General features: G+C 43.7%; 1 protein-coding gene across 1 annotated transcript; it reads left to right on the forward strand.

Annotated features, from left to right (window-relative positions):
* Positions 1–1,480: 1,480 nt before the first annotated feature.
* On the forward strand, positions 1,481–3,044 carry LOC100284341 (zinc finger, C2H2 type family protein). Its single transcript, NM_001157236.2, has 2 exons — positions 1,481–2,226; positions 2,340–3,044. Exons 1-2 carry the CDS (start codon positions 1,606–1,608, stop codon positions 2,847–2,849), a joined length of 1,131 nt encoding a protein of 376 aa, NP_001150708.1. The 5' UTR covers positions 1,481–1,605; the 3' UTR covers positions 2,850–3,044.
* The last annotated feature ends 24,829 nt before the right edge of the window (positions 3,045–27,873 follow it).

The raw sequence follows: 27,873 nt of genomic DNA on the forward strand, positions 1-27,873 counted from the left end.
TTGCCATCTGCTCCAATTGTTGTTATACCACAACTATGTCCTGGAACTCCATCCACTTTAGTTCTTGTTCGGTTATTTCAATTTCATGCGGATTGAAGTGTATTGGAAGGGGATGGATTTTGACTTGCTATTGATTTAAACCGACTCAATACCACCCAATCCACATGGATTAACGGTGAAATGAACAAGCCCTTAGGGATTGTTCGTTTTAATGTTAATCTATGTGGATCGGGTGTGATTGAATATATCAATAACCTAACAAAGCTTTAGAGAAGCCCGTGGAAAAAAATACATATATAACTTATAAAGGAGAGTACACTAGTAGAAAAAGGCTCAAAGCCTGCGGGGACGATATATTTTTACAGACGGATTCGGTTATCCACCGACTGTGTTATTTCTAGTGGCGGTTCCTTAAGAAAACCGCCACTAGAAATCGTATTTCTACTGGCGGTTCCTTAAGAAAACCGCCAGTAGAAATCCATGATTTGTAGTGGCGGTTTTCTTAAGGAACCGCCACTAGAAATCATTTTTATCCTTAATTTTTCGAGTTTTTTAAACGGCCTCGTATGACAAAACCACCAAAATAAAAGTTGTAGATCTCTAAAAGTTATGAAACTTTGTAGTTGACAACTTTTTTATTTGAACTCATTTCGGTTCTCAAAAATTGAATCTAAGTATGTCAAATTTAAAATTCAAATTTTGCAAACTACCTCGGATGAAAAAAGTGTCAAAATAAAAGTTGTAGAACTTCAAAAGTTATTTATCTTTGTAGTTGACAACTTTTTTATTTGAATTCGTTTAGGGTCTCAAATAAGCAATTTACACTCAAATAGTTGTAATATGTGAAGAAAACAACTACAAACTAGACACAAGACATGTCATAGACGGAGTGGTAGGGGAGTGTACGCGCGAGGGTGAGGTCGACGGTTCGAATACTAACAACCGCGTAGCACGCGAATTTTGCGCGAAAAATGACGCGACTTGCGATTTTCACTGGCGGTTTTATTAGGTTTTATTACGCCGACCGCCAGTGAAAATCGATTTTCACCGGCGGTCCTCAGTTACCCGCCTGTAAAAATGATGATTTCTACTGGCCCCTAGCACTGGCGGTTACGAAAAACGTCACTATAAATAGGTTTACAACCGCCACTATAGAACTTCTCTGTACTAGTGGTATTTTTTCAAATAAAAACAATTCCTATGCAACGATACAGTCTAACATGCCATTGTTTGTTGTTTCATGGATCTATACAAACAAGAAGTTGATTCTAACTCAACATGCATATGTATCACAAAGCTGGAAAGCTAATAACTCTAGATGTATGGTAGGGTATATGTACTTAACGTACCTATGTCGTTGCACGTGCAAGCACCCGTACCTCACCCCACTACACTACCAATCATTCACAATACATCTCTCTGCTCTTTACTACTAGCTAGCTAGCTATATAAAGCGGAGCCTGCTAGCTCTCTCTCCCCCATCAGCAGACCACCACCCAATCACACCAGCTCTCTCTAGAGCTAGCCCTCTCTTCCTCCAACACTTGTTGATCCCCTCCCATCTCCTCAAGCCTTCTTCACTGAATTTCTGGCCGGTCGATCGTCATGCACAGCTACAGAGCCATGCACCCGTACACTCATCACTCGTACCAGCACCACACCGCGGCCGTTGCGCCCACCAAGCACGGCCACGGCCACGGACATGGACATGGCCATGGCGACGAGGAGGACGACCAGTCCATGCTGCTCCTCTCCCTCTGGCCTCCTGGCCACCACCACGGCAACGCCGCTGCTTCATCGGCGTGCTCGTCTCCCCCGATCTGCGCCAGCGCCACCACCACCTCTATGGCAGCCGCTGCCTCCTCCCCCGCTTCTTACCCTTGGCTCACCCACCAAAGCCTTTACAATAATGCCGGCTGCGGCGGAGGGAGCAGCAGCAGCAGCCACAGTAGCTTCCTGTTCCAGGAGCATCAGCAGGAGCCAGGTGTCAGCATCTCACTGTCCATAGCCCCGCCGTGCAGCAACAACGCGGCTTCGTCCTGTGGTGGCGGTGGCTTCGCTGCACCGCCGGCGGCACCGTCGACGGTGACGACGACCGTGACGCCGGGCGGGGGCCAGGTTCCCAGACAGTACTGGATCCCCTCCGCCGCCGAGATCCTGGTCGGCTCCACGCAGTTCTCCTGCGCCGTCTGCAACAAGACCTTCAACCGCTTCAACAACATGCAGGTAACTACACGTTGCCGGTTGCCCTAATGGCTACGCATGTGTGTACGTTTTTGCGATAGATATATATATGCAATAATATAATGCTTCACCTTACCAACTAATGAAACAAGCAGATGCACATGTGGGGCCACGGTTCGCAGTACCGCAAGGGGTCGGAGTCCCTGCGCGGCGCCATCACGGTGGGCACGGCTCCGCCGGCGTCGCTGATGCGGCTGCCGTGCTACTGCTGCGCGGAAGGCTGCCGGAACAACATCGAGCACCCGCGGGCGCGGCCGCTCAAGGATTTCCGCACGCTGCAGACGCACTACCGGCGCAAGCACGGCGCGCGGCCGTACGCGTGCCGGCGCTGCGGCAAGCGGTTCGCCGTGCGTGGGGACTGGCGCACGCACGAGAAGAACTGCGGCAAGCTCTGGTTCTGCGTCTGCGGCTCCGACTTCAAGCACAAACGGTCGCTCAAGGACCACGTCCGCTCCTTCGGCGGCGGCCACGCGCCGCACCTCGTCGAGTCCGTCGCTGTCGAGGACGAGGAGGAGGAGGACGACGACCACGACGACGACGACCTGCAGACTTTTGACGACAACGGCGGCGCCGGCGCAGACCCCAGCGACATGGTCGTCATCTAGGTCTAGGCTTCCTCATTCGACCGATCTAGTACTACTACTACTACTCCATCGATTGACATGAATAGTTCTCGATCCGCCACTTATTAAGTTATTAGCTAGCTTGCTCATCCCTAAATTAGCTGCCGACTTTTTTAGCTAGCTATAGATTTCAGTAGCTTATATACTAGCTTGTTGGTTCTGATTAGAGCTGCAATATTTCATGAGTCGTCGTCGACGACGTAGGTATTACGTATAGGTACGTGATGCTTTGCGACTGCAATATTTTTGCATGGCAATGCATTACTGCTAAGGTCGACGTACGTACAAGTAGACTAGCTAGCATGCAGTTTGAACTTGTTGGCTTTTAATCGCATGTGTCAAAGCTCAGTTTGTCGTACTGCGGCCCTGCAGATAGGTAGAGAGAGAAAGAGATAGTTTGTACGGTGTGTCATGGTCATTTCCTGTATCTGTGTCGTATGGTCTTTATCTGTGCCCAAAGCTCTAGCACTGTTTCATAGTGTCTCGTGCATGTCAAGAGAGTGAAAAAGAGCTGGAGAGAGGGACACTAGCCTCTCTCTCTCTCTCTGTGTCTGTCTGTCTGCATGATGCACGAGTAGTAGTGGTACAGTAGGAGGAGAGTACAGGTACCAGCAGGCATCACCGCATCAGCTGCAAGCAGTGTCTGGCTACTCCTCGTGACTTACTGTTGCTATCTTTCGCCGCGGAGTTTATTTTGCTGCATGCATGCTACGAGCAGCAGCGCGCGCGAGAGAGAGAGAGGGGTGCGTCGCCACCTCTGCGTGCTTTGCATTGTTACCACACAACGATGCCCTCGTCAACCTCTCTCGGATGCTTCTCTTTTGTGCTTTCCCTCGTCGGTGACTAGTCATGTCGCCCGGAGAGCTATCCATCCATCAGGACTGCATGCCCATGCATGCAAGTATATCGACGTCGTCGATCGGCCTCTCTCGCTCGTCTTTTCCTCGTCGTCACCTCTCGCGCAGCCAGCCAGCCGCAGGGCCTTTTTCCTGCATGTCTTTTCACCCACTTCTGTAGTAAAAACCAAAACTACGTAGTAGTCATCGCCAAGGGCATGCATGCATGCGGTAAAAAAAGAATCGATCCCACCACTCGCGCTTTCTCTACGCGAGCTGATCGAGCCTGCAACTTGTGATCACTTTGTGTCAGCTGCCAAGGTAAACAGACACTCAACTTTACACTACGCGGTGATACATACATCAGATAAAGACCGAGGGCCGGATTACAAAGCTATAGCTAGCCACGACACCCATACGTATGGTACCCTATTAGCTTGCTTTTCAACTCTACTATACACTTGCAAAAAGTAAGATTCATGAGAAAAAGGGGCAGTTTGACGAGTAATTAAAGTGGGCTTATTAGAACGGTCTGATTTAGAGCTACCTTACAACTTTTTAATCATTAGATAGTACAAAAGACAAGAGACTAGCATAGATTGAAAATGTTGTTTCGTACATTTCATTATGGGTCTGATTGGTTGGGTGAGAGAGCTTGGCGTGTCTCATTGGAGCTTGGTCCGTCGGAGACTGTACGCTCTCTTCGTACCCACGCATGCAACCAGGTAGTGTATTTTGTAATTGTCTTGCAGCTGCGGATGCAGTGCTGGTTTGGAAATATGCAGGGAACCAAACAACGTCCGCCGCTTGGTCAACGCACGGGAAGAGTCTGCGTTGGCACGCCCAGGCAACCAATCAGATGGTATGTATTTCTTGAAGTCTCTACTCCCCATCATATTATTAACTTAGACCTAAGCTAGTTCTTCAGTGCCATGTTTCGAACTAGTAGCGAGTAACCATCCTAAACTTCATCAGTTTGAGCTTTCTGTTTAAAACCTTCAATATAACACTTGTTAGAGACTCAAAGCTGCAGTTTTCAAGTCAACTTGCATGTTCCCTGTGAACTTTTTTTTTTCAAATATGGGAGTTAAAAAGCACCATCCTCCAAATTAAAGTGCTCAGAGGTATACCACTATAAATATGTGATTGCATTGTCTTCAAAAGACAAATGTTGTTAACATTTTTATAAAAACATATACCTACAAAAATAGAATACTCACCTCCACTCAAAATTAAAAGGTGGTTTGGTTTTTCTAGATATGTTTCTTTAGCTATGTATCTAAACATAGTGTATATCTAAGTGCATAACAAAGTCTATCTAACTAGAAAACTCAAAATATTTATAATTTAGATCAGACTGAATAGTTTATTATTACATACACAAGGATGATATGTTCCCTTTTGGTTCAAGTTTATGATGAGCGATTGGAAGTAGCGCCTTGGGTCGAATCATGTGGACTAACTGGGCATAAGTGTGTGCAACATATTTCATGACTTGTGGTGCGCATGTTGTAGGATCTAGGACACCGGCTAGAGGGGGGGTGAATAGACGGTTTTGACTAAAAACAACAATACTAAATAAATTTAATCAATACAACAAGAGGAATAAATTATCTAGTGTCAATAAGTAAACAATGTATGAAAGACAACTACGGAGATTGAATACTTGAAGAACAACAAGCAAAACACTAATCAATTGCAAGGCAATAAGTAATGCTAGAAGGAATAGACACGAAATTTATCCCGTGGTATCGGTGATTTGCCGATCACCCCTAATCCACGTTGAGGTGGACTTCAAGCTTCACTTGCTCCTCTATCAAGACACGACTTGATCTTTGAGCCAAGTGGACAAGAAGTCACTCAATACCTCGATTCCACTAATGTCACCTTTGCCGCTCCGGCGAGGTAGGCGCGAACCCCTCACAATCCACACCGCGGCTTCTCCACAATCTTCTTGGAGAGCTCGACAGAAACAATCACCCGAGCCGTCTAGGAGGCGGCAACCTCCAAGAGTAACAAGCCAACGACGCTTGCTCGGTGTACCACCTAGTGCCTCAAGGATCACCAAATGATGCAAATGCACTAGGAACCCTCAATCTCTCACTAGAATGCAATCTCAAGCAAAGAGTGTGAGAGAGTGAGTTGGAGGATCACAAATGAGCTCAATGTGTGCAAGGAATGGCCAAGAGAGATCTCTCACACGAGCTACCCTTCTATTTATAGCCCCCCATCTAAAACCAACCGTTATGTGCAAAAGGGGGCAATTCTGCGCACACACGGACCGTCCGCGCCCTAGGCCCGGACGGTCCGCCGTACATCATAACGGCTATAATGACCGTTGAAACATGTCAGAGCTGACTCAAAAGGAGGGTCCGGACAGTCCGCCCTTCAAGGCCGGACCGTCCGCGACCTGGCAAGTTCAAACACCCGAGCCTCGGATCAAACGGAGTTAACACACGCGGACCGTCCGGCTATAAATCCCGGACGGTCCGGGACCTGAGACTGTACTGTCCGGACTGGTCCCCCGGACAGTCCGTAGTACAAATCTATAAAAACACATAGTCCCTGTCCAAAACGATTTTGACACATGCAGACCGTCCGCACCTCACAGGCGGACCGTCCGCCTATAATTCAGGGACTGGCCCGAAGCCACCCTTCTTTGGACATGACTGCGGACGGTCCGGCCCTAAGGCCCGGACGGTCCGCAGTGCCATAGAACACAATGACAATACAGAAGGTCAGACTTCGGACCCCTCTGGAGGATCGCGGACGGTCCGCCCCCAAGGGCCGGACAGTCCGCGCGACCATGACTTCGCACCTTTCAAACATGCTTTTGAATGAACTTTCAACTCACGAAATGAGAAGCGCTGTTAGTCCTCATGCAAATTGCAACTACTTGATGCTCTATGAGGCACTAAGTTTTACACAGATCTGAGTCATTGACCCCTCTTAATAGTACGGCTATCTAGCCTACCAATCCGGTCAGGTATCTTCTCTAAACTCCTCAAGACCGGCAGAAGTAAAACCTATATTATACCTTTTCCTTCATCTGATCCACAACCAATGCGTATGACTTTTCAACATTTCCTGTTATATGTGATCCAACCCTGCATTCTTATTTCTCCAAGAATCGTTAGTCCACAAGTAGCTGTCATTAATTACCAAAACATTACCAAAGGGGCCTAGATGATTCACAATCTCCCCCTTTTTGGTAATTGATGACAACACCACATAGTATATTAAAGAGAAGTTTAGTTTCTCCAAATCTCTCTCATACCTAAGGTATAAGATAGATCTTGGAGATGAGTTTCATAGGACTTATCTTGATTTGAAGTTCTGTCCGAGAGATAGATAAATCCCAATAAGAAACTCAGTATGTAAGAAAGGCTCCCCCTAAGTGTGTGCAGGATTGTTTGAAGTTGAAGATATAACACACATAATATATTGGAGCTTGATGGAGACTTTCCTACAATCATGGTTATCGAGGCATACAAGATATGATCCGTAGAGTGGGCGCAGCAATTATAATCACACCTCGATTAACCACACACAGAGTAATTTTGAACTAAAACATAGTTCATCCCACAGAATATTACAGATAATAGTCCACAGACATACGACATAAAGTTAACAGGTCAAGCCAGTTCCAAATGCATAAGACATAAACTAATGCAAGCGTCATGAAAAGGTAAAATGCATATGCATGGTCTTAGTGTCCACATAACACCACCAACTCCCCCTGAAGGAGACGCCAGATAACCCCACCATCTTCTCTTCCACTTCTCTCCCCCTTTGGCATCAATTGCCATAAAGGAGAAGCCTCACTGATCACTCGGCGGAGGATGCATGTTGTAATAATGAGTGCTGAAGGTGTCAAACAGAAAGGAGAACTGGCTAAAATCCTGCTGAAGCTGCTGCTGCCTCTGACTTATATCATGCATGTTGTCATTTGTAGAAAGATTGTCAAATTGACTGGAGAGAGCACCCATATTATCTTGAAAACTCTGTTGCATATTATTCAGCCTGGACATGATGGGATCAGTGACATTAGTGTGAATTTGATCACGAAAGTCAGAAAATTCAGAGTTGTTGGGGACTTGTTCTCAAATGCTATGATTTAAGAACAAGGCAACACAGAAAATGTTGATTGTTAAAGTCCTTCGTCCTTCGAAACATTATTTCCCTTAGGGTATAATGGTTTTCGGACGAAGGTTATGAAGGAAATACCTTCATGAATTCATTATATAATGACGAAGGATGAAATGTAAGGAATATAAATGACAACATGCACAATTATGTATTATTATTAAGCATAAACAGAAATATCGTTGAATTACGAGTGTACCTTCAACTGGAAGGAAATGATAGTACAAGCGTGACGCAAAAAGCGAATGCCAAGTCAGCCCGTTCAGTACGGGGGTACTGTTCACCTATTTATAGGCACGGGTCGCAGCCCATGCAAAATTACATTCATGCCTTTACACTTGATAATAATTCTATAGTAATCTGTCGAGGCCTAAATAGCCTTTTTATCTTTAAGTCGGTTTCCCCTTCTGCTGTCACGCCGAAGCTTTCCTGCTTACACCTTCGGCGCTGCATCAACCTTCGTATTATTCTTGTTTACTGTGATGCCGACTTGAGTCCGAAGATACCTGTTCACACATTATACTCCAGAAATACTATTAAATCCTGTTTTTGAGGACCTTCGGATGCCGAAGGTCCCCAACAAGAGTTGAGCGCATCCCAGTTATTGTCAAAGCGAGACTGCATGTCATCGAGGCGGTGATCCACATGTGTCATCAGGCCCTCAAAGCGAGTATCAATATGAGACTCAAGCCCTTGCTGCATAGTGTGAAAATAAGGATCAAAGTATCCTGGAGCAGGCTCCCAATAGTGCTGAGGCTGAGGAGGAGGAGGAGGAGGCATCTGCTGTCCCTCAACATTAGGAGCTGCTCCACCCTCATAGCCAGGGTCTTCCTCATCATCTGGAAAGGGAGTGAGTGGCCTGGTGAGAAACCCTATCTCATTCTTGAAAGGCCTGAAAGGTGTGTGAACAATCTCACATGGGCCCTCAAATCTTGTCTTGGATTTGATGAGAGCCATAATGTAAGGAGCATATGCTAAATTTTGATTTTTGTCCATTTTCAAATCATTAAGCTGCCTCATCATGAAAAGAACAATATTCATGACTTCACCATTCATGATGTGCTGGATGATGTTCCAGAACTTATCTCGTATTTTACTCTTATCACCACTCTTGGGAAGAATGGTGACTCTGGCAATCTTGTTGATTACAGCAGGATGATGTCTGAGTCCTGCTGTCTCTCCAAACCTCCTGGGTATACCAAGCCTGGCTGGCTCATAAAACTGCACAAAATCCTCAAAATTATCTTCAGTATAAAGATCCAGCCCAGCAGAAATGGTGCCATAGTTCAGACTGTTTGCAGCGGCAAAGTCAGCAAAGGAAGCAGAATAGCGCTTGAAGCCAGTCATCCAGGTGATAGATTCTTCTTCAATATCAATCTCTGAGGTAGCCAGAAATTGTTTAACATCCATTTCATTGAAATCTGTGCGTTGCCCCATAAACTGATATAGTCCACATGTTTCAAATTTAGGGATCAGACCCTCCATGACAGATTGACCGAGCAAGAAGGACCAATCAATCACCTGATGCTTATGAAAATTGGTATCCACCAGGGTGCCCCAAAAAACATCAAACTGCAGCTGAGTGTGAAAAAACTGGATATTTGTATCAGATGGCAGAGTATACTGGTTCACAGTCCGTCTAGAGCAGTACTCAGCCATAGAAAATCTCCGCTTGGGATAAGTCCAGCCTTGGGTATCAATGGGATAATCGGGATGAACATGAGGAAAATCTTCAGCATCCATGGATTCAGTGCCCCCAGCTGAGGATTGGGCCTCTGAATCAGTGGTTGGTGTATAGTCATCATCATTTCCACGAGGGCGCTTGGATTTAAAGCGACCTGCAAGTTTCTTGCGGAGACCACCAAAACCACTGCAACAAGGTGACAGACATCCATAGATAAATAATTGATACCAATCACCACTATACAAAGAATGGAACTGTAATGCTCTGCCAGGGTCCGGACGGTCCGCGCTAGGGGGCCGGACAGTCCGCGCCAGAGGCCCGGACGGTCCGCGTCCACCAGGCGGACGGTCCGCGACCGACCAGGGGCAACTCCAAAGAACCCTAGCCGCCACAAAAGTTTGATTTGATGATTTTGCAGAGAATACCCATCCAAACAAGTTCAAAATTTTGCATAGCATTGACATTGAGGAGAACTATCAATCCCACCAATCAGATTTTGAAACCCACCGCTCAATTTCAGATCAGAGAGGAAACCCAAATAATCTCAAAAGGGAAGAAATTTGATGAAAGCACAAGATTGAAGATACCGTGATGAAGACATGTGGATGAAATGTTGCCAAAAGCTGTCGGACTGTCCGCACGCAACTTCACTTCACCGTCCGCGCACACTCAACACAAGAGAGTATTTTGCGAGTGGAGAGCAAGAGAGGAAGAGCGAGTGAGCACAAATGACAAGTCTGCGGCCACTGGACGACTTTACTGCCCTGTCGCGGACGGTCCGCGCTGGGGCCGCGGACGGTCCGCGCCCTGATGTGTGCAGACGGTCTGCGAGGCTGAACGGACTATCCATTTCCTGATGCCGCGGACGGTCCGCGGTCCATGGGCGGACGGTCCGCGGCCTGATACTCATTTTTCAAATTGTTGTCCGCTTTCTGATTTTGAATTTCGAATCCGAGTTGGTGCTTATATATGGACATTTCGACCACTCCAAGAGTTAGTATGCATGCACATATATATTATGTAATTGAGTAGTGCAAAATTGTTGAATTAAACTATCTAGAGCAATTTGGAATGAAAAATGCACCAATAATACCAAATAAACAGCATAAAGAGCATATTTAGACCCTAGATGCAATACGACACATGTGTGATCAACTTCAAGCCACATTTGAGAGATCGATCACATTCATTTCACTTCTTAGAGAACAAAATCTTGTTTCATCCAAAGGTTTTGTAAAAATATCTGCTAATTGATCATCCGTGCCAATGGAATAAATAGAGATATCTCCCTTGCCAACATGATCCCTTAAGAAGTGATGTCGTATATCAATATGCTTTGTTCTTGAGTGTTGGACCGGATTGGTAGCCAATTTTACCGCACTCTCATTATCACACATGAGAGGCACATTCTTGAAAATAATGCCATAGTCCAATAAGGTTTGTTTCATCCATAATAGTTGAGCACAACAATTTCCGGCCGATATATATTCCGCCTCGGCGGTAGATAGAGCAACTGAATTTTGTTTCTTTGAAGACCATGAAACAAGAGATCTACCAAGAAATTGACAACAACCGGAGGTGCTTTTTCTATCAACTTTGCACCCCGCATAGTCCGAATCCGAATATCCAATTAATTCAAATTGAGCACCTTTGGGATACCATAGACCAATATTGGGAGTATACTTCAAATATCTTAGAATTCTTTTAGCGGCCTTCAAGTGAACCTCTCTAGGAGAAGCTTGAAATCGAGCACACATGCATACACTAAACATAACATCGGGCCTAGATGCGGTAATATAAAGCAAACTACCAATTATTGAACGATAAAGTTTTTGATCAACCATAGTACCTCCTTCATCTAAGTCTAGATGACCATTTGTTGCCATTGGAGTCTTGATAGGCTTAGCATTTTCTAAACCAAACTTCTTGAGCATGTCCTTCAAATATTTTGATTGACTTATAAAAATTCCATCTTTCAATTGTTTGATTTGAAGGCCAAGAAAGAAGCTCAATTCTCCTATCATAGACATTTCAAATTCTTTTGACATCATTTTTCCGAACTCCTCACAAAATAATTCATTAGAAGATCCAAAAATAATATCATCAACATAGATTTGACAAACAAATAAGTCTTTGCCAATTCTTTTAGTGAATAGAGTAGTGTCAACCTTCCCAATTTTGAAGTCTTTGGAAAGCAAGAAATCCCTAAGCCTTTCATACCAAGCGCGTGGAGCTTGCTTAAGCCCATAGAGAGCTTTAGAAAGCTTGAACACATGATTAGGTCTTTTGGGGTCCTCAAAACCGGGAGGTTGTTCAACATACACTAGTTCACTAATCTTACCATTTAGGAAGGCACTCTTTACATCCATTTGGTAGAGCTTGATATTATGTGCACAAGCATAAGCAAGTAGAATTCGGATTGCTTCTAATCTTGCTACGGGAGCAAATGTCTCTCCAAAATCCAATCCTTCAATTTGAGTATATCCTTGTGCAACTAATCTTGCCTTGTTTCTTACTACCACACCATCTTCATTGTGCTTGTTGCGAAACACCCATTTTGTACCAATAACATTGTGGTTCTTTGGTCTCTCAACAAGCTCCCAAACTTCATTTCGAGCGAAGTTATTTAATTCTTCATGCATTGCATTCACCCAATCAACATCAAGTAGAGCTTCATCTACACGGTTAGGTTCCATACAAGATACAAAAGAGAAATGTTCACAAAACGAAGCTATGCGAGAGCGAGTTTGAACACCCTTACTAATATCACCCACAATTTGATCAACCGGGTGATTCTTCACAATGGAATGATGAATTCTTGATACCGTTTGATAATTGCTTGTTGAAGCATTGAGAGGAACCGAAGGTCTTGAAGTACCTTGATCATGAGTATCCATGGTTTCATTAAGTTGTTGGCCTTGGTGATCTTCCTCATTTATAGTTGAGGATGAAGGAATGACAACCACACTATCTTCATCATCACCTTCCTTTGGTTTTATTTCACCAATGGCCATTGATTTCATTGCATTTATCAATTGAGTCCCCCAACATCATCGAGATTATCACTCTCATCTTGAGACCCATTTGTTTCATCGAACTCAACATCATATGCTTCCTCAATAATACCATGAGTTTTGTTGAAGACTCTATAAGCCTTACTATTTGATGAATATCCAAGAAGAAAACCCTCATCACATTTCTTCTCAAATTTAGAAAGCCGGCTCCCCTTTCTCAAAATATAACATTTGCAACCGAATACCCTAAAATATGAGATATTTGGCTTTCTACCAATGAGCAATTCATATGGAGTTTTCTTCAAGAGCTTGTGACAATATAGTCTATTTGATGAATGACAAGCGGTATTTATTGCTTCGGCCCAATAAGAATCCGATATATTATATTCCGCTAACATAGATCTTGCCATATCAATAAGAGTTCTATTCTTTCTTTCAACAATACCATTTTGTTCCGGGGTATATTTTGAAGAGAATTCATGTTTGATACCCTTGTCATCACAATATTGATCAATTCTTGCATTTTTGAATTCCGACCCATTATCACTTCTAACCTTTTTGATGTCGAAATCAAATTGATTTTGAGCCAATATAGCAAATGACTTGAATGTTTCAAACACATTGGATTTGTCTCGTAGAAAATAAACCCAAGTAAATCTTGAATAGTCATCCACAATCACAAGACAATAAGAATCACCACCAATACTTACAAAAGATGTGGGCCCAAATAAATCCATATGAAATAATTCCAAGGGTCGATGAGTGGACATTTGACTTTTATTTGGATGAGTGTTTGCCACTTGCTTACCGGCTTGACAAGAGCTACACAATTTGTTCTTTTCAAACTTCACATCTTTTAAGCCTCGAACTAAGTCATGCTTGGTTAACCGATTGAGTTGCTTCATCCCAACATGACCAAGTCTTCTATGCCATAACCAACCTAGTGAAGCTTTTGAAAATAGGCAAGTTGTGAGCTTTGCCTCATTAGATGAGAAATCAACAAGATAAAGATTTTCATGTCTAAAACCTTTAAACTTAAGATTGCTACCATCAACACTAGAGATAATAACATCTTCAACCGTGAAATTGCAACAAAATCCTAAATCACATAATTGAGCTACGGAAAGTAAATTAAAATTCAAAGACTCAACCAATAGCACATTTGATATAGAATGATCATTTGAGATAGCAATTTTACCCAAACCTTTAACCTTTCCTTTACGATTATCTCCAAATGTGATACTATCATAACTTGAGCAATCTTCCTCACTCATTTGGGTAAACATTTTCATATCCCCAGTCATGTGTTGAGTACATCCACTATCCAACACCCAATGATTCCCTCCCGCCTTGTAGTTTACCTACAAAAGGAAATCAATCTCTTTTAGGTACCCAAACTTGCTTGGGTCCTTGGATGTTAGTGACCAAGGTCTTTGGTACCCAAATAGCTTTCTTTTTGTTTCCAACAATTGAAGTACCAACAAATTTAGCATGAACACCTTTTGCATTATGAGAAAGAACATAACAATGCTCAAAACAAGTGGAGGATACATTTTTGAACTTGGGACAATATTTCTTAATATGTCCCTTTTTGTGACACTTGTGACACACTTTGTCACATTCTTTCACAAACAATGTCTTTTGCTTTACAAAAGCATTCTTTCCTTTCTTGGGAACATATCCAAGACCTTCACGGTTAAGAGAGCATCTTTGACTTCCCAATATGAAATCCAATTTAGTCTTACCACCATATGCCTTTTCTAAGTCATGAGTTAGAGTATTTATTCTATCTACTAACACTTCATTCTCAACAATAATTTTTGATTCATCAAGAGCAATGTTATCATTGAGAGAAATTTTGCATTTATCACAAATAAAGTTAGTAGGTAGTGGTTCACTTGTAAGACTATCAAGTAAGTCACAAGTGACTCCAACATCCTTAGTGACCACCTCAACTTCATGCACAATAGATAATTTTTGAGCATCCGCAAGCTTCTCACAATTTTCTTTGAGGTCATTGTGAGAGGTCTTGAGCTCCTCAAAAGACACTTGGAGGTTTTTATACAATTCCTTCAAGGTCTTAAATTTTTCTTTTTCTTTGTGCATGTAGTCATCGGCCTCACCTAACATTCTAACAAGATCATCATATGAATAGCCATCATCATCAACATCATCGATATCATCATCATCTTTTATATCATTTAAATCAGTGATGATTTTTACCTTAGCATCTCCCTTTGCCATGAGACAATGGGGGGATGAGAAGAGTGAGGGAGCTTCCTTGATGGCAATTCCGGCATTAAGCTTGGATGAGGTGTCATCATCATCATCGTCCGAGCTATCATCCGAGTCCCATTCAACTAAGTAGGCTTTGCCATCTTTCTTCTTGTTATAGTATTTCTTTTTCTTCTTGTCACTTTCATCTTTGCCCTTCTTCTTCTTGCTTGGGCAATTCATGGCAATGTGACCGGGTTCCCCACACTCAAAACATTTTCTATCATTGAAAGCATTTCTTCTAGATGTTTGACCTCTTCTAGGTTGACCTCTTTTCATCTTCATGAATTTATTGAATTTCCTTACAAATAAAGCCATGTCACCATCACTCTCACTTTCATTTTCTTCATCATTGCTATCTTCTTTTTCAATTGCCTTTGATGCCTTGGCTTTGAGAGCAATAGATTCATTTTTCACCTTCTTTGCCAAACTTAAAGCATCGGCTTGTGACTTCTTAAATATATCTTGAGTGAGAATTTCTCCCAAAACTTCGGTTGGAGAAGTTGTAGATAGATCACTCCTTACTAGCATTGTCACAATAGTCTCATATTTCTCCGGAAGTGATCTAAGAAACTTGTGTGTGAAATCCACATCCGGTACATTAAAACCAAGTCCTTTGAGTTCATTTACTATCTCATTCAATCGATTGAACATATCGGATACACTCTCATCTTCTTTCATAATAAATTGCTCAAACTTCCCTTTGCATACATATAGTTTGGCACTCTTCACAATTGTAGTTCCTTCATGAATTTCCATTAGTTTTATCCAAATCTCATGAGCGGTTGTGAGATTCTTGATACGATTGAACTCATTTATATCAAGAGCATCATAAAAGACATTCATGGCTTGATCATTTGTGAGGATATTCTCATTATCACTAACGGATGGTTCATCTTCCTTCAATACAACAAATCCATCCCTAACAATTGGCCAAATTTTTCCACCCATTGCTCTAAGATGCATAGACATTCTTATTTTCCAATAATCATAATTGTTTCCATCAAAGTGCGGTGGCTTCCCAATGTGCACATTGTTGTTACTAGCCATTTTGTCCCACTCTGGGATGATTAGATCCACAAACAATGGAGTCCTCGGCTCTGATACCACTTGTAGGATCTAGGACACCGGCTAGAGGGGGGGTGAATAGACGGTTTTGACTAAAAACAACAATACTAAATAAATTTAATCAATACAACAAGAGGAATAAATTATCTAGTGTCAATAAGTAAACAATGTATGAAAGACAACTACGGAGATTGAATACTTGAAGAACAACAAGCAAAACACTAATCAATTGCAAGGCAATAAGTAATGCTAGAAGGAATAGACACGAAATTTATCCCGTGGTATCGGTGATTTGCCGATCACCCCTAATCCACGTTGAGGTGGACTTCAAGCTTCACTTGCTCCTCTATCAAGACACGACTTGATCTTTGAGCCAAGTGGACAAGAAGTCACTCAATACCTCGATTCCACTAATGTCACCTTTGCCGCTCCGGCGAGGTAGGCGCGAACCCCTCACAATCCACACCGTGGCTTCTCCACAATCTTCTTGGAGAGCTCGACAGAAACAATCACCCGAGCCGTCTAGGAGGCGGCAACCTCCAAGAGTAACAAGCCAACAACGCTTGCTCGGTGTACCACCTAGTGCCTCAAGGATCACCAAATGATGCAAATGCACTAGGAACCCTCAATCTCTCACTAGAATGCAATCTCAAGCAAAGAGTGTGAGAGAGTGAGTTGGAGGATCACAAATGAGCTCAATGTGTGCAAGGAATGGCCAAGAGAGATCTCTCACACGAGCTACCCTTATATTTATAGCCCCCCATCTAAAACCAACCGTTATGTGCAAAAGGGGGCAATTCTGCGCACACGCGGACCGTCCGCGCCCTAGGCCCGGATGGTCCGCCGTACATCATAACGGCTATAATGACCGTTGAAACATGTCAGAGCTGACTCAAAAGGAGGGTCCGGACAGTCCGCCCTTCAAGGCCGGACCGTCCGCGACCTGGCAAGTTCAAACACCCGAGCCTCAGATCAAACGGAGTTAACACATGCGGACCGTCCGGCTATAAATCCCGGACGGTCCGGGACCTGAGACTGTACTGTCCGGACTGGTCCCCCGGACAGTCCGTAGTACAAATCTATAAAAACACACAGTCCCTGTCCAAAACGATTTTGACACATGCAGACCGTCCGCACCTCACAGGCGGACCGTCCGCCTATAATTCATGGACTGGTCCGAAGCCACCCTTCTTTGGACATGACTGCGGACGGTCCGGCCCTAAGGCCCGGACGATCCGCAGTGCCATAGAACACAATGACAATACAGAAGGTCAGACTTCGGACCCCTCTGGAGGATCGCGGACGGTCCGCCCCCAAGGGCCGGACAGTCCGTGCGACCATGACTTCGCACCTTTCAAACATGCTTTTGAATGAACTTTCAACTCACGAAATGAGAAGCGCTGTTAGTCCTCATGCAAATTGCAACTACTTGATGCTCTATGAGGCACTAAGTTTTACACAGATCTGAGTCATTGACCCCTCTTAATAGTACGGCTATCTAGCCTACCAATCCGGTCAGGTATCTTCTCTAAACTCCTCAAGACCGGCAGAAGTAAAACCTATATTATACCTTTTCCTTCATCTGATCCACAACCAATGCGTATGACTTTTCAACATTTCCTGTTATATGTGGTCCAACCCTTCATTCTTATTTCTCCAAGAATCGTTAGTCCACAAGTAGCTGTCATTAATTACCAAAACATTACCAAAGGGGCCTAGATGATTCACACATGTGTGGAGTCTAAAGGCAATAGTTGATAGTGAAGGTGAAAATCATATGGATTCATGATGATGGATGAGGAGTGGTGCAGGACAAGCGCTAGCTGGGTCTTGACTGAGAAACTAGAGAATCTGGATGACTAACCACGGTAGCTGATACTTGAAAACATCCATAGGTGTAACGATAAGGTGGAGCAAAATGTGTCGCTAATGCGGTCGAGAACTAGAGGGACACATGTCTATGATGTGGAGGACATGTATGGTGTATACTACCTACGACAGTTTGGTGGTTGAGCCTCAAAACATCTCAGCAGCAGTTTCATGGGTTTGGCCTCCAAACTTGGTGACACGGTTTCAGAGGAAATCAGAGGTGGCACATGGTGCCATCATGGAGGATGTATCAAGTCAAAGTAAAGCTGTGAAGGGAGCATGGTAGTCATCTCATCAAATTGGGTGTTAGACCATTATGTCCCTGGCTAAGTGGTTTAGCTTTAAATATCTAGGGATATGTTGAGAATGTAAAAAATCCACTATAAATAAGAGGACGAGTACCCCAACTAACTTTTATATTCGCTTGAGCGAGCACTACCGGAACAGCTCTTTGCCAAGTGTCAGGAGATTTGCCGAGTGCCCGCAAAATAATCTTTGCCGAGTGCCACTTTCGACGAATAATGACACTCGACATAGAGATCCTTTGCCGAGAGCCAAACACTCGGAACAAATTGACGCTCTGCAAAGGAGTCTTTACCGAGTGTTAGGACCTCAATGAAATAAGACGCACAGTAAAGGGTCGTCAGCAGCCGTCCATAACTGACGACTGTTACCTATGCCGAGTGTCCACCTTTGGGCACTTGGCAAATTAAAGCTTTGGCGAGTGTCTTTCTCTAACACTCGACAAAGTATATTTTTATTTTTTTATTTTTTTCACCAAAACTTTTCTACTATGTCCGTACACTATATAGACCTACATGTTTCATTTTGACACAATTATCAAAGTGTTTGCTATAATTATTCAGATTTGGACTGCAAGTGACACAAAAAATTGAAAAAGTGAATGCAAAAATGATATTCATGTTATTTAGCACATGTTACGACCTATTTCAGGAACGGACCAGAATTGTCGAGCACCATGCTCACGGAACATGACTATGAACTTGCGATCCAGTTGTTTTAAAATTATATCATATATATGTAGAAAATTATGAAACTTGTCGACATGTGATGATATCATATATATGTAGAGACTCTGATAAAAAATTGATACTATTTTGAGAAAGTTGTCACGCACTATATGTAGAGACCTAGCTGGTCACCATTGAAATTTTATGATTTCATGTGAAGGCCGGCAGAGACTGGCAAAGGGCCCACTGGTGCGCCCTTTGCCGAGAGCTAGTCCAACATACACTCTACAAAGAGAGAGCCTTTGCTGAGTGTCTCTTGGAACACTCGGCAAAGGGACTGGTAAAGGGACCCACGCTAGCCTTTTTTGCCGAGTGCTAGTCCAACAGACACTCGACAAAGAGGATGCCTTTGCTGAGTGTCCTTCCTGACACTCGGCAAGGGCTCCATCACCGTCCACTTGACATCATGATGGCAACTTTTATTTGTTGTGTACCAGGTGGCACTCGGCAAAGCTTTTACCAAGTGCCCGACAAAAAGTATTCGACAAAGAAGCCGTTGCCGATATACTGTTCACCGAGACTTCTTTGCCGAGTGTGTTTTCCATACTGGCAAAGCAGCATGTTCCGGTAGTGGAGGTAAAGTGGCAGCCACTGCAGCAGCTGTGGCTGCGAGCCTCTCAATGGAACACATACTGTAGATGGCTGTAACAGTCGCTACTTTAGCTAAGATGAACATGCCCGTCCTTAGACTTGTATCCTATTCTCATATATCAAAAATTGGATGCCTAGGATGGCTGCCTGTGTGTTAGGCAAACTTGTTTGAGGAGGAACTAAGGCCATGTTTGGTTTCAATTAGTTTTAGGACTAAACTTTAGTCCTAGGACTAAACTTTAGTCCCTACTTGTTTAGTTTTAGGGACTAAATAGATTCTAAAGTCATTAAATACATTGTTCAAAGACTCAAATGCCCTTGGAATACACTCATATGGGCTTTTAGTCTCTTTTAGCACCTATGTGAAGGACTAAAGACTAAATTATTTTAATCCATATTTTAGTCCTAGTGTTTGGCAAAAAAGAGACTAAATGAGACTAAAAACAAGAGACTAATCTTTAGTCCCTCTAACCAAACACCCCCTAAGCAGACCCTTAGTCCCTCCTACAATCGTAGCCAAGCACCTCTCTTGGTCTAATCCCGAGTAGCTGCAATGAAAAATTAGGAACTGGTTTCCTTGATCCATTGTTATTAAACAATAGTTATTCTGAGTTTACATATTTCGTGATGGAATTAAAAAACTTTATGATACACATGTTGTATGTACAGGATCCATGCATCATATTCCCCTATGTAAGGCGTGAGTTTTTTATTCGTTGCAACTAGGTAGCGTTTCTTGTCCACCAAAACATTCTACAGATGGACCATTGGGTACATAAAATAGTACTTCCATTTACTTACCCTCTTCATTTCAAATTATAAATTCTTTAGTCTTTTTTTATACATATAAGTTTTATTAGGTAGAAATGATATATACGTAAGTGTATGATAAAAACAATGTATTTACAAAAGCTAGAACAACTTATAATTTATTGTGTATCTAACTAGAAATAACATATATCTAAGTTCATAACAAAAACAATATATTTACAGAAGTCAATAACTTATAATTTATAACCGAAGGAGTAATATGTATGCATATGTTTCTCATATAGGCCTAAGGTTAAATGTTTGCTCAAACACTGTCCATTAGGATGGAATATATATATAATATTTTTTGATGTATAGTACATGCATGCATGCATGCATGCATGTGTCTGCGTGTGTGAAGATGATACCGGCGGAGGGGTGGTTGATGGAGTGGAAGGAGCCAAAGTCTTGAGTTTGAGAGTGCAGAGAGAGTGGTGGCAGCAGGGGAGCTAGGAGAGGCTACACGTACGCAGCTACTTGATAGGTAGCTAGCAGGCTAGGCATGGACGTGGTAGTAGAGCGTCAGTACGTATTCAGTCGTACGTTCGTCCACGGCCATGCAGTGCAGTGCATGCACGCATCAGCTTTTGGCTGTGGCACTCACTTGGCGCCTACTGGGGCCTGAGAGCTGGAAATAGCCTTGGTCGCGGCCTGGCCTCCCATCCTTTGCCGAGCTTTAACCCCTTTGCCTTTTCCAGGACTCCTCAGCTCATCTGATCTAACCACTGTGCCTTTTATCTCTCTTCCTGGTCCATGTCTCTCTCTCTATAGCTAGAGGAGGCCAGGCCGGGTGCAGTGCAGGTGTGGCCGCCGGATAGCTAGGGCGGCGACGACGGTGCACATGGACTGGAGGGCCGGGGCGAGAAGACGGAAGAGATGCAGCAGTTGCCATTGCTTTAGGAGCAATCGAGGTTAGAGAGAGAGAGAGAGAAAGAGCTAGCTGACGACTGCAGGCAGGGCGACAGGTGCAGCCCTGCCACGGCCGGCCAGGCATCGAGGGAGGCATGCATGCATGCGACGGTGCATGGGTCGCGGGGCGGGGAGACGGACGACTGCATGCATGCAGGCACGCACGCACGCAGGCGCGGCTCGGGCCCGTGGGGCCTACGCCGACATGGCGCCACCCGGTTGGTCAAGGCGTTCGCCGGCGACCGACCAAGGCGCGGCCCCTCAAAGTGAGCGCCGGCGCCTCGCACGCTCCGCAGCAAATCATGCTGTGTGCGTAGTATTCTTCTACCACCTACTAGTAGTTTTTCCTTCTCCAATCCGCCCTCTCATCTCTTGCTCGTCTTCAATTCCATGCGACAATCATTACTCTAGTCATTATATATGCATGAAACAATTAATACGTCAGTACGTAGCTAGGCTCATGTACGTATGTATGTACATTTGTCGCCATGTGTATATACACAACGACGTGATACATACGTGGTGGTACGTGTTTATATATATACTAGCCTTGTGTAGGTAACACGTACGTACTCATACATATACCCGTATGCCAGCAAGTGGATCGCTGCTATACTCCGACGAATATATGGTATGCATGCGTCGACCAGATGGTAGCGTCGTCGTCACTGTACATGCATGATGGATGGATGCGTCGCTTGGCATACATGCGTGTCTTATTCCAACGATCTAGAAACGGATTTGAAGGGACAGACGGACAGACATCCCTCTACGTGCACAGTAGAGGCTGTACTACGTGCGTATGCACGAGCCAGTGTGCATGCATACGCTTTCCAGCAAGCAGGTCGCACGCAGTCCCCCTAGCTAGTGCATGCATGCAGCAGTGGCCGCGCTACTGTTGGGTTCAGCTCCATGCACCCCCAACTGATGAAAGGCCACAGCCATCGGGTCAGTCAGTTGTCACAGCACAGGGGCATGATGTACATGTACATACACTGATGTGCTGGCTGCCACACAGGCCCACCGCTACAGTACCTGTTGGAGACTAGACTACATTGCGTTGCATGCAATGCACCGCAACGTCGTCGTCATATTCGATGGATCACGGTGCACGTACATACGTACGTACATACTAGCTATAGCTAGTACGACGACAATGGTTACTTAACGTGTGCATGCGTGGGTATGCCCGGTATGGACCACACTGTGCTGTGCGCCTCAGTCGCTGCTGTTGCTGTTGCTCTGAGGAAGGAGAGAGAGAGAGTGATGTGAGCTACGAGTAGTAGTACTAGCTTGAGTGTGTGGTACTGTGTGGTGTGGGAGTGAGTGTGTGTGTGCGTGTGCGAGCGTGAGAGCGAGAGACGCAGATGCCTGAGCGCGCTGCTGCTCGCTGTGTGTGTGGTAGCGTGGTCATGTCACTGGCAGAGCCGCGGGCCCGCGAGGCATGCATTTGGAAACTGAGATGTCAGCGTGGCACGACAAGGCCACTGTTGCCCGCAGCCGCTTCCTCTGTTGATGTCGCGCGCACATGCATTCTCCTATGTGCATGCACCGTGACAACGAATGGATCACAGTCGCAATCGCTCGCTCGCTCTCTCTCTCTCTCTCTATGATGCAGCAGTAGCAGTACTGCCGACGACGGTCTCTTCTCATCGATCTAGTCACATCTTCTTTCGTCAGACTAGCTCATCAGGACCTCTCAGGTACACTATAGCCCATCACATCACATCACTCGATCCATCCTGAGACGATCTTTGCTTTCTGCTAGCTAGCTTCCAATTTGTTAGCAGCGCAATTAATAAACGCGACACAGCAGCTAGCTTAAATATATATAGTACGTGCTTAGCTTGTATTATCATCAGTTGAATAGATTATTTATGTATTATCATTTCTTGTTGTTGACGTGACTGAATCAACGGATGACACGTACTACACGGCCTCCATTATTGCCAAGCTACTACTTCGCGGCTGCATGCCCTCCTTTGTTTGGACCGCCGGGCCCACCGGTCACTGACATGGGCTGCACCGGTGCTCCATTTTTGGTGAACAACAAGCGCAAGCGCGGCTCGCTCTCGCTGCGTGCATGGATGCTAGCACCAGGCTCCATCTGCATGCATGGGCACCAACAGTACGCCTCCTTTAAACCCTGCGGTCGTCCCTACCAGCAGCTAGTGCTATTACTGAACCTGTCGACATATATACAAGGCTAGTACAACTATACATACATATACATGCCACGGATCTAGCTAGAACGTCTTTTATATGAGGTGTTTTTTATTGATGGCAAAAGTTCACGGTCATGTTTAGTGAGCATCGTGCTCTAAGATTTCGGTCTGCTCTCCTGAAATCGATCATAACTTATGTTAACTAACATAAATATTATTTTTGCATTACAGTTTTCCATGTTTCGAGTGACTTGCAGTTGAAATGTGAATTATCCGAAGAAATTCAATTAAAAGAACTAAATCTAATAGTTATAGCAAACAATTTTATAATTGTGCCAAAATGGTACATGTAGGTCTACATAGTGTAGCAACATACCACAAAAAGTTTGGTTTGGAAAGAAAAAAAAATAAAAATATACTTTGCCGAGTGTCAAAGAATGACACTCGACAAAGCATTCTCTACCGAGTGTCAAACGTAAGACACTCGACAAAGAAGCTTCTTTGCCGAGAGCAAAAAATCGGCTCTCGGCAAAGATAACGGCCGTCAGCTATAGACGGCTGCTGACGGCCCTTTGCCGAGCGCCGCCCTTCGCCGAGGGTTTGGCACTTGACAAAGTTTTCTTTGTCGAGTGTATTTTTGTGTCGAGAGTCCTGCTCTCGGTAAACGCGGTCGTTACTGAGAGCAGGACTTTGCTGAGTGCGGCACTCGGCAAAGACGTCTTTGCCGAGTGTCCAACGGAAAGCACTCGGCAAAGCGCCGAACACTCGGCAAAGAGCCAGATTCCGGTAGTGAATGTATGATAGAATTTAATTCAGTTTTGTTTGAAAATTTATGGTTGTAAATAGAAAAATATATTGTAAACAGAACAATTTGTGTTAATAAATATAAAATTCAGTTTTGTTTGAAAATTTTAAAAAGGAGGGTAAACTTATACTGGCGGAAAATGTTAAGCAACCCGCAAGTGCTAATGTTATTTCCACTTGCGGGCTGCTTAAGAAAATCACCTATAGAAATAGGGTTGTTTAAGAAAATGGCATATAGAAATCTTGTTTCCACATGCGGTTTTCTTAAGCAGCCCGCCTGTGGAAACAAGATTTCCATAGGTGATTTTCTCAACCAGCCCGCTAGTGGAAATAACATTAGCATTGGCTGTCGCTTAAGAAAATCGCCAGTGAAAATCTTGTTTCCACATGCGGTTTTCTTAAGCAAACCGCCAGTGCTAATGTTATTTCCACTGGCGGTTGTAAAACAACCGTCAGTGAAAAAGCCGATTTCTACTGGCTCCTAGCACTGACGGCACTAAAAAACGCCAGTGTAAATAGCTCTATAACCGCTATTATAAGGCTTCTGTGTACTAGTGTTTTTGAGGAAGAAGAAGAGCACATCAAATATCCCAGCGGCGTTGTCGTACTCGCAAGATTTTTCACTCTTCGTTTGGCACCGGTTGTATATGATCCTTTTGACCTTATTAAACTAGTCTGTCCTTCTTTCCTTTTTGTTTATATAACTAACAGATTATTTGGCACAGCTTGATCCGTTATCATATACGTGTGGATCACTACCTGTACACAAACGGTTTATAATCCTGCCCTTGAATAAATTTAGGTTATCTTAACTAAGCTTTATGGCTGACATGGTTTATTGTCCCCATTTACAATGGTAACTACTCAACTTAATTAGTTTATTATTATATGTCAAGTTAGCTTATCATAATTGAAATAAAATATCTATATTACTATTGATGTGAAAGGGCATCTAGGCTAGTGGTTAAGGTTTTTGAGTAGCACCTCCAAGTCTTAGGTTCGATTCTCCTTGGGAGTGATTTTTTGCGTTTGGTTAAAAAAAATCCTCTCGCTGTGTCTCATATCCTCTCTCAGTTTGTTTCGATCTTTTCTTAATATTATACCGAGAGGACGGTCATTCCAGTTTTTTTATATTGTCATTGTGGCAGAAAAATAGTCTATGTGTTTCTTGAATTTGCTTTTGTGTAAGAGAGAAATTGCAGAAGCTTACTATATATTCTAATAACTTATGGACGTCATATGATACTTCAATAAATGTCATCATCCATGTTCTCAGAACGTCGATTGCATGCATCAGGATAAGAATATAAATTACTTTTTATATTCTATGTGCATCGAAATCATTATTATATGTACTACATATCTATCATTAGCTTCAACTTTCCCGTTGCATATTTGTTGCACTGCAATTATTCAGTAGAGCCACCTTTCATGGAAAAAATGGCGGGTCGCTTTCACTTTGTGCAGTGGCAATAGAGTTTTTTTGTACCTGCAGGAAATAGCTATATGTAGGAGTAGGATAATATGACCATTGCATCGGTTTTGCCTCTAAAGCTTGTCCTTCAACAATCCGCCCCCACGCATCATGTCTACAGTATATTTTGTCCATTACTGAGTGTTTTTCAGGGTTTATCGAGTGCTTCAGGCACTCGGCAAAACACCATGTTCTGGTAGTGATTGTTTTTTTTCATGAACGCGCTTGCATTGACATCGTGTATTTTATTAAGAGGGTAGCAAGTTACACAGGTACTGATTAATTATTATGAGCGAGATGCACAATAACAATAAGTCTTCAAAATTAATTAAATAGGCTCATTATTGCCGGAGGAGGAGCAACTTTTGTGCGTCAATTTCCGAAGACAAAAGGCTGAACTGCAAACCTAGCTACGACATGTCTTGTTCGTCAGTAGTACGTACATGTGCATGCTTTTTACATAATAATTGGTTTTTGAATCACAAGTCATACGACCTTAGCTAGCTAGCCGTAGTAGGTACATAACGTACTGATCAATGGTCGAGATGGGAGTGTGTGTGTGTGTGTAAGTTAGGAAAAAAAAAGGAGCAAGCGACAAGACATCAAAAGGCCGACAAATTCATACTGTTATGTACGGCTCAAGTTCATGGATGTCAGCGCACAGCACCGGTCGATCATTATTAGGTCTTTCGCTTTGTGAATTTTAGAGCCACGTAAAGCTAAAGCTAGCTTCCTCCGCTTTGTTTTCTGTACCGTGTACTTGTTGGTTAGGGCAATATGACGCAGTAGCAAACGGGATTCGGGAAAGGTAACAATTCTATATGTACATAAAACCAAGAGAGATTATAAAGTTATTAATTAGCGTGGATATTGGAATTAAAGAGAGAGAAGGAAATAGTTTATTTTAAGAATAATTATGTCTTCATGAGAACCAAAATAGGAGAAATATGATGGGTGGTTGGTAGGGGAGATGATGTAGGTGACTGGTGTTGATATAAAAAAAAAATAAAAATCAACATGTAAATATGGCTAGAGCATCAGATTCATGACATCAAAGACATGCTAAAATATCTGGGACTGCACAATTCAATATATCAAGCAACAAAAAATAGGATAAGATGGTGTGGCCTCTGCAAAACTGCTCTGGTCGTTTCGCTGTATGACTGGTTTCACTTCCCCTGAACTGGCCAGGCTAGTTTGCCTGTGCCTGCCTCAGCCCACGAAAAATGGCTAGGACGATTTGGAAATAGGTCAAGCCAGTTTACCTATCTTGTCAAGTTGGTTTACAATTCCGTTTTAGATCTACTTTCGACATGGATTTGAACAACATATTTTTAACTTGTTTTCTACTAGAATAAGACCACCCTTAATTATATAAGATTATCACTGCTAATTGAGGATCACAACTTTCAACCGTCAAAATACACAACACATACCCACTTTTTCCCTACTTTCCCTCTATATTCATGTTAGTCACATCTCCCGGCGACATTTGACGACGTTCTAGATGATCTTTTTGGCCCTATATCAAACTTCACATACTCCTCCCTCACTACCGAAAACAGCTGCTTTGCCGAGTGTCTGAAGCACTCGGCAAAGCCTGGAAAACACTCGGCGAAGACTTTGCCGAGTGTGACACCCGACAAAGAAAGCTTGGTGAACTGTACATCGGCAACGACTTCTTTGCCGAGCACTTTTTATCGGGCACTCGACAAAGACTTTATCGAGTGTCACTAGGTACTCGGCAAAGAAAAGTTGCCATCACGGCGCCAGGTGACGGCAACGAAGCCGTTGCCGAGTGCCACAGAGTGGCACTCGGCAAAGGCTCACTCTTTGCCGAGTGTCCACTGAGTGGCTCACTCGGCAAAGAAGCTCCCTATGGGGCCCTTTGCTAGGTCCGTTGCCGAGAGTATTAGGTGGCACTCAGCAAAGGCACCCTCTTTGTCGAGTGTCTGCCGCACTAGCACTCGGCAAAGGAATCACTAGCAGACCCCTTTGTCAGTTCCTTTGTCGAGTGCATTGGAAGGCACTCGCCAAAGAAGCAACCTTTGCCGAGTGTCAAGGCCACATCACTCGCCAAAGTGGATTTATCGGTGCCCAGGTGTGCCTTCTTTGCCGAGTGCTATGGCTCTGACATCCGGCAAAGTACCTCTTCGGCAAAGTGACCAGTATAAATCTCATCATATATCTCACAAATACAATAAATCTCATAAATCAAACAAGTTCGAACACAAAAATAAGTATCCAACACTAAAGAACATAAGTCTCAAGTATCTCACAAAGCATTACAAACATCAACAAGTTCAGACTAAGTTATCTCACAAAGTATTA

Source organism: Zea mays, chromosome 7, assembly GCF_902167145.1.
Source record: "Zea mays cultivar B73 chromosome 7, Zm-B73-REFERENCE-NAM-5.0, whole genome shotgun sequence".
Taxonomy (NCBI): Eukaryota; Viridiplantae; Streptophyta; class Magnoliopsida; order Poales; family Poaceae; genus Zea; species Zea mays.